Source organism: Propithecus coquereli, unplaced genomic scaffold, assembly GCF_000956105.1.
Source record: "Propithecus coquereli isolate 6110/MARCELLA unplaced genomic scaffold, Pcoq_1.0 Scaffold595, whole genome shotgun sequence".
NCBI classification, from domain to species: Eukaryota; Metazoa; Chordata; class Mammalia; order Primates; family Indriidae; genus Propithecus; species Propithecus coquereli.
In genome coordinates this window covers 300,086-306,893 of record NW_012151896.1, presented here as the reverse complement: position 1 = coordinate 306,893, position 6,808 = coordinate 300,086, and the positions used below count along the sequence as shown (strand labels likewise).

The 6,808-nt window shown below is 45.9% G+C and overlaps 1 protein-coding gene across 1 annotated transcript in view; it reads right to left on the bottom strand.

The window, feature by feature from the left end:
• The window catches only part of CHIA (chitinase, acidic), a 55,378-nt gene that overhangs the window by 23,272 nt on the left and 25,298 nt on the right, over positions 1-6,808 (bottom strand). The window contains 1 exon segment of the mRNA XM_012659009.1: positions 5,045-5,313. Within this exon segment, the coding sequence (XP_012514463.1) occupies positions 5,045-5,313 (269 nt within the window).

Genomic DNA, 6,808 nt, shown 5'->3' with positions numbered 1-6,808 from the left:
AGGAATTTGTCCATTTCCTCCTCATTGTGTAGTTTTTGGGCATATAGGTTTTTATAGTAATCAAAAATAATGTTTTGTATTTCCGTGGTGTCTGTTGTGACCTCTCCTTTTTCATTTTTGATTGAGTTTATTAGTGTCCTTTCCCTTTGGATTCTAGTCAATCTAGCAAGAGGGCTGTCAATTTTTTTTATTTTTTCAAAAAACCCGCTTTTGGTTTTGTTGATCTTCCGTATGATTTTCTTGTTCTCAATTTTGTTTAGTTGTGCTTTGATCTTAGTTATTTCTTTTCTTCTACTAGGATTGGGACTGGTTTGCTATTCCTTTTCCAATTCCTTGAGTCTATTTATTAGGTTGTCGATTTCTAAACTTTCTGTTTATTGGATGTGAGCATTTATTGCTATTAGTTTTCCTCTCAGGAATGCTTTTGCTGTATCCCACAGGTTTTGATAGCTTGTTTCTCCGTTATCATTTAGTGTGAAGAAGTTCTTGATTTCCCTTTGTATTTCCTCCTTGACCAAATAGTTAGTCAACAATAGATTGTTTAATTTCCATGACTTTGTGAGGTGGTGAGTATTTCTGTTGGAATTGAACTCTAATTTTATACCTCTATGGTCCGAGAAAGTACGCAGTATAATTTCTATTTTTCTGAATTTGTTGAGGTCTGATTTGTGGCCTAGTATGTGGTCAATTTTGGAGAAAGTTCCATGGGCTGATGGGAAGAATGTAAATTCAGATTTATTTGGGTGGAATGTTTTGTAGAGATCTGTCAGACCCTTTTGTTCTAGAGCTCTGTTTAAGTCCATTATTTCTTTGCTTATTTTCTGTTTGAAAGACCTGTCCAGTTCATTCAGTGGAGTGTTGAATTCCCCTGCTACTATGGCATTGTTGTTTATCATGCTATTTAGATCAGACAAGGTTTGCTTTATGTAACTGAGTGCTCCTGCATTGGGTGAATAAATATTAAGAATTTTTAATTCTTCTTGTTGCATCTTCCCTTTCACCATTATATAGTGGCCGTCTTTGTGCTTTTTTACTTTTGCTATTTTAAAGCTTATGTTATCTGAAACTAGTATAGCTACCCCTGCTTTCTTTTGACTTCCATTTGCCTGGCTGATAGTTTTCCATCCCTTGACCTTTAGCCTGAAGGCATCTTTGTGGGTTAGATGTGTTTCCTGCAGACAGCAGATACTAGGCTTGTGGATTTTTATCCACTTTGCCAGTCTGTGTCTCTTCAGAGGACAGTTTAAGTCATTCACATTTATTGAGAGGATTGAGATTTGAGGTAGATTTCCATTCATATTGTTGGGTGAAATCCTGTCGTTTTGTTTTGCTCCTTGAGCCATCATGAAGTCCACGTTCTAGGCTTTAACTCTTGAATGATTTTACTTTGAAGAGTGTCTATTGCACTGTTCAGTGTGTAATGCAGGTTTGAGTACTTCCTCTAGGGCTGGTCTGGTCTTTGCAAATTCCATCAGTGATTGCTTGTCTGGGAAGGTCTTTATTATTCCCTCATAGATGAAACTTAATTTTGCTGGATAAAGAATTCTAGGTTGGGCATTATTCTGTTTTAGTAGATTAAGAATAGGGACCCAATCCCTTCTGGCTTGTAAGGTTTCAGTTGAGAAATCAGCATTTAGTCTGATAGGCTTTCCTCTGTAGTTTATTTGTTGCTTTCATCTCACTGCTCGGAGAATTGCTTCTTTCATGTTTACTTTGGTCAGCCTAATAACTACATGACGTGGTGATTGCCTTTTCACATTGGGTCTCCCAGGAGTTCTGTGTGCTTTGTATATCTGGATATCAAGATTTCTGGCCAGGCCTGGCATATTTTCCTCCAGTATTCCATGAAATAAGTTTTTCAGCCCTTGTGCATCTTCTTGTTCTCCCTCTAGAAGACCTATGATCCTAAGATTCGGTTTCTTTACATATCCCATATTTCTTGTAAGTTTTGGTCTTGTCTCTTGTTTCTGAGTTCTTTTCCTTCATCTGATTTGTTCAGCACATAGGCATTATCTTCAAGCTCTGAGATTCTTTCCTCTGCATGATCCTTTCTATTCTTGAGGCTTTCCACTATGTTCTGAAGTTCCTTAAATTCCTCCTTCATTGACAAGATTTCTGTTTGGTTTTTCCATAGTATTTCAATTTCTTTGGAGAATTTTTCATTCGTTTCTTGGATTGTTCTTGTGGTTTCTTTATGTTGGGATTCTATTTTCTCTTCAATTCCATTGAGTTTCCTTACAATCCATATTCAATCCATATTCAGAATTCTTCCTCTGTATGTTGGTATTGTCAACAGAAAAAGACCAAATTCTGTAAAATAATTTTAAAGAGATTTACTCTGAGCCAAATTTGAGGACCATGACCCAGAGCCACGCCCAGAGGCCTTGAGCAGTGGACTCGCAGAGGTTGGGTTACAGTTTGGTTTTATACATTTCAGGAAGACAGGGGTTAGAGGTAAAGTCATAAATCAATACGTGGGAGACATACATTGGTTTTGCCTGAAAAGGTGGGCCATCTCAAAGCGGGGGCTTACAGGTTATAGATGGGTTTAAAGACTCTTTGGCTTGTAATTGGTTAAAGACATGAAGCTTTGTCTAAAGGCTTGGAATGTTTCAACATAAGGAGCTCTTTCTCAGAGATAAGGCACTGGACATAGATTGTTGTGTAAATTGAGGACCTGCAGGTTTGTTTGGCATACCCTTAGGCCTGTTAATGGGTTACAAAGGATGTCCCCAAGAAGGAAGGGGGCCATGATGAGGCATGTCTGACCTCCTTCCTCCTGGCAGGCAATTTAGTTTTAGGATATTCCTTTGGCCACAAGGGGATCCATTTAGTCAGCTGGTGGAGGGGTGAGCCTTAAAATTTTATTTTAGTTCACAATATCAATTGATGGAGATCTAATATTTTCTTTTGAAGGTGACTTTTCTCTCTGATCTTTCATGTTTCCTGTGTTCTTTCACTGATTCTTTCTCATCAGGCTACTTTGTCACGGACTGGGGGTGCTGGGACTGGTTTATGGACTTAATTTTGGGACTCTGAAGGGACGTTCCTTGGCAGAGCTGAGATGTGCTTTGGTCTTGTCTTAGTGGAGTTTTAGCCTGTTGGGTTATCTCTGGCCTGTTGTCCTCACCTTCTGCTTACGGAGATTAGTGAGTTTCTTTCCCTTGCTCACATTCCCAGAAGTTGGATCACTTTTGTGTGTGTGACTCCGCTATCAACCACTTGTTTGAGATGGAAAGCCCTGTGTTGAGATATGAGGTTACTCTCTCTTTTGTTGCTTGTCTTTTGCATGGAGGAGTCGGTTATCAAGGTATTCCAAAACTTTTGTATTGAGCTCTAAACCCCCAAATGGGACATACAGGTGCCTCAGTCTTTGGGGAATGTCATGCCACTCCCGAGGGTTACTTGAGCCCTGTTACCAGTTTAGATGGGGTGAGAAGAGCAACAGGAATTGGCGAGCCTAAGAGAGTATACTTCAGAGGTTGCTTGATTTGCAGCTAGGAGAGAGCTGCTAATATGTTATTCAGGGCTCTTTCACCACTCTTGCAGAGCAGTTCCTGATGGGTGTGTCAGTTTGTGCAATTGCTAAGGACTCTGGATGATTTCCTTCCCAGATCACAAGCCCCTAAGATGACTACAGCCTGGGCACCAAGGGCAAGCCTTTGTGTTATGGTCTTATCAGATGATCAAAATCAATCAGCTGTACCAAGTCAACAAACTGTCCCCTTTTGCTTAGATACAAGTCACACAGATTCAAGCTAGTCATATGGGGAAAGCGACTTTTCTCCTTTCTCCCTTCCTTCAAGGGTGGAGTCTGTCCTCGAGGGCCGTGGGGGGGGCGTTGGCTGAGACTGCCGCAAGACTCCACCCAGAAAACATCTCTCTTTTCTCCCCTCCTCCGAGGGTGGGTTTTGCCCTGCCAGAGGGGAGATAACCTACCAGACTTGGGGAAGGGCACTTCCTGGGGCTACCAGGCGTCTCAGCTCAGGAAGTGGCGACCCTCCTTATTCCACCCCTCCAAGGGCAGGGTTTGTCTAGTTGGTAGCAAGCGCACACCTCGGGGCTGCTGGAGAAGCCCTACCCAAGCCCACTGAGGGACCCGAACCAGAAAGCAGCCCACCCCGCTACTCCTCCCCTGCAGATATGGGGTCAGTCCCTTTGGTACAAAATACCAGTGGCCTGATCGCAGCCAAGGGCCGTCCATAACCCCTGCGGGTCTCAGCCCAGAAAGAAGCTTTCCTTGTCACGCTGCACTTCCAGGGGTGGGAGACTGTTTCTTTGGCGGGAGGCATCGGCTTCCAAGCCACAGCGAAGAGGCAGCTGCTGGTCCCAGCTGGGAAAACAGCCTCCTTCGCTACTCGGCCCTTCCCGTTGTGGAGTCTGTCCGTTTGGCGGGTGGTAGCGGCTACCAAGTCACAGCAAAGAGGTGATCACGTGTCTCAGCTTGAAAAGCGGCCTCCTTGGTTACTACACACTCTTAGGGGTGTGAGCTGTCTCCTTGGTGCAAAGTAGCCCAGCCACGGAGATACAATAAAGGGGCAGCAGCGGTCGCCAGTTTCAGAAGAAAAAGAAAAGAAAAAAAAAAAAGCGACCCCTTTTACTACTCCACCTAGGGGCAGAGTCAGCTGCTTTGGCACGAAGCGTCATGGGGGAGGTGCAGGGGGGCAAGTGGCCTGGGAGTGGGGCGGTTATGTCGCTCCGGGTAAGGGCTCAACAGCGGCCTCCTTCAGTACTCCGTCTTTTTGGCGCGAAGCACCGGCGGCTGGGTGGAGCGGGAGCTGCCCGAGACCACCTGGCAACTCAGCCCAGAAAGCGACCTCTCTCCCTTTTCCGCCCTTTCAAAGGCGGAGCTTGAGCCGCCCGCTCGGGAAGACTGTCCGCAGGGTTGGCAGAGAAAGTGGCTTCTCTCCTTACTCTCCTCCTCCCGGAAGGGCGGGACCAGCGCTGCCGGGCAGAGGCAGGGGCGAGGCCTCAGACCGTTTCCTGGGCAACAGGCCCCGGTAATTTTAGGCTGTGGACTCCCCAGTGGTGGCGGCCCGCCCACCGATAGTCGGCGCTGGAGGCGACTGCGCGGGCGGCATCCGGAGCTGGGTTTGCCACCGCTGTCTCCGAGAGCCGCCCGCCGAGCCCACGAACACACTGCTTCCCCGACACCGTGACGCGCGCGACCGATCAGTAGTAGGGATCCGTACTCTGTCCCGCCCTGCGCCGGCCAAATCTTCTCCCGTTTCCGAGGGCGGAGCCTCCTTCATGGTGTTCGCCTCCCCGATCCGGTCCTGGCGGTCTCCTGAGGCGAGAAGCCTGTGCTCTCGCCTGTGGGATCGGGAAGTGTCCGAACCGGGAAATGTCCGCTTGGACCAGTCCTCCCCCGCCCAAAGCAGACCCAGCACAGCGCACAGGGGAGTTCAAAACGTTTCCCGCTCCTGTCCCCACACAGCATGTCGGCCGTGCTCCCGCTTCGTACTGACGTCAGGCGCTTCGCTGCCTGCGTGGGTGTGGGGGTCGGTGCAGGAAGAGTCGTCCTCCTGTGGGTCAGATCACATTGCCCGGGGAAGCCGGCTGACGGGTGCGGCTGTCCCAGGCTCCACTCCCCACTGTATATCCCACACTCTATGGATTTTGCGGTCGATTCTCCGGTTCACCTTTTTATTCCCAGCGCTGCTCGTCCCTCGCTGCTTCTCTGCAGATCACGAAGCTGATCCTGTGGGAGAGGGATTCACTCGTGTGTGATTGTCCGCGTTCTTCACCTCCTACTCTGGGAGCAGAGAGCAAGGAGGTGACCCCTAATCTGCCAATTTTTCTCCCTCTCTTTTTCTAAAGTAGTTACAGCAATTTACACCACCAACATCAATGTATGAGAATTCCTACTACTACACATCTTTGCCAAAACTTGTTATAGATGTCAAATTTTAGGTCATTGTGATGGATAGTTTTAGTTTATATCAGTCAGATTACTGATGCAGTTGAGCATTTTTTGACATTTATTGGCAAATTTTTGTTTCCTTTTCTACGAAATGCCTGCTAGTATCTTTTGCCCATTTTTCTGTTGGGCTGTCCATAAATTTATTAATTTTTATGGACATTATATATTCTGGATTCTAATTTTTTGTCAGCTGTGGGCATTGAACACATCTTCTCACACTTTATGGCTTGTCTTTCACTCTCTTTATGGTATCCCATGATGAAAATAAATTCTTAATTTTAATGTAGTCAAATGCATGCTACTTTTTCTTTATGGTTTGCTTTGTTTTGGTATGTGATTTAAAAAATTTTTCCCTACTCTGAGGATGAAAATATTCTTTATATTTTCTTCTGAAATTTTAAACGTTCACATTATATTTCAGTCTTTGGGGAATGTCATGCCACTCCCGAGGGTTACTTGAGCCCTGTTACCAGTTTAGATGGGGTGAGAAGAGCAACAGGAATTGGCGAGCCTAAGAGAGTATACTTCAGAGGTTGCTTGATTTGCAGCTAGGAGAGAGCTGCTAATATGTTATTCAGGGCTCTTTCACCACTCTTGCAGAGCAGTTCCTGATGGGTGTGTCAGTTTGTGCAATTGCTAAGGACTCTGGATGATTTCCTTCCCAGATCACAAGCCCCTAAGATGACTACAGCCTGGGCACCAAGGGCAAGCCTTTGTGTTATGGTCTTATCAGATGATCAAAATCAATCAGCTGTACCAAGTCAACAAACTGTCCCCTTTTGCTTAGATACAAGTCACACAGATTCAAGCTAGTCATATGGGGAAAGCGACTTTTCTCCTTTCTCCCTTCCTTCAAGGGTGGAGTCTGTCCTCGAGGGCCGTGGG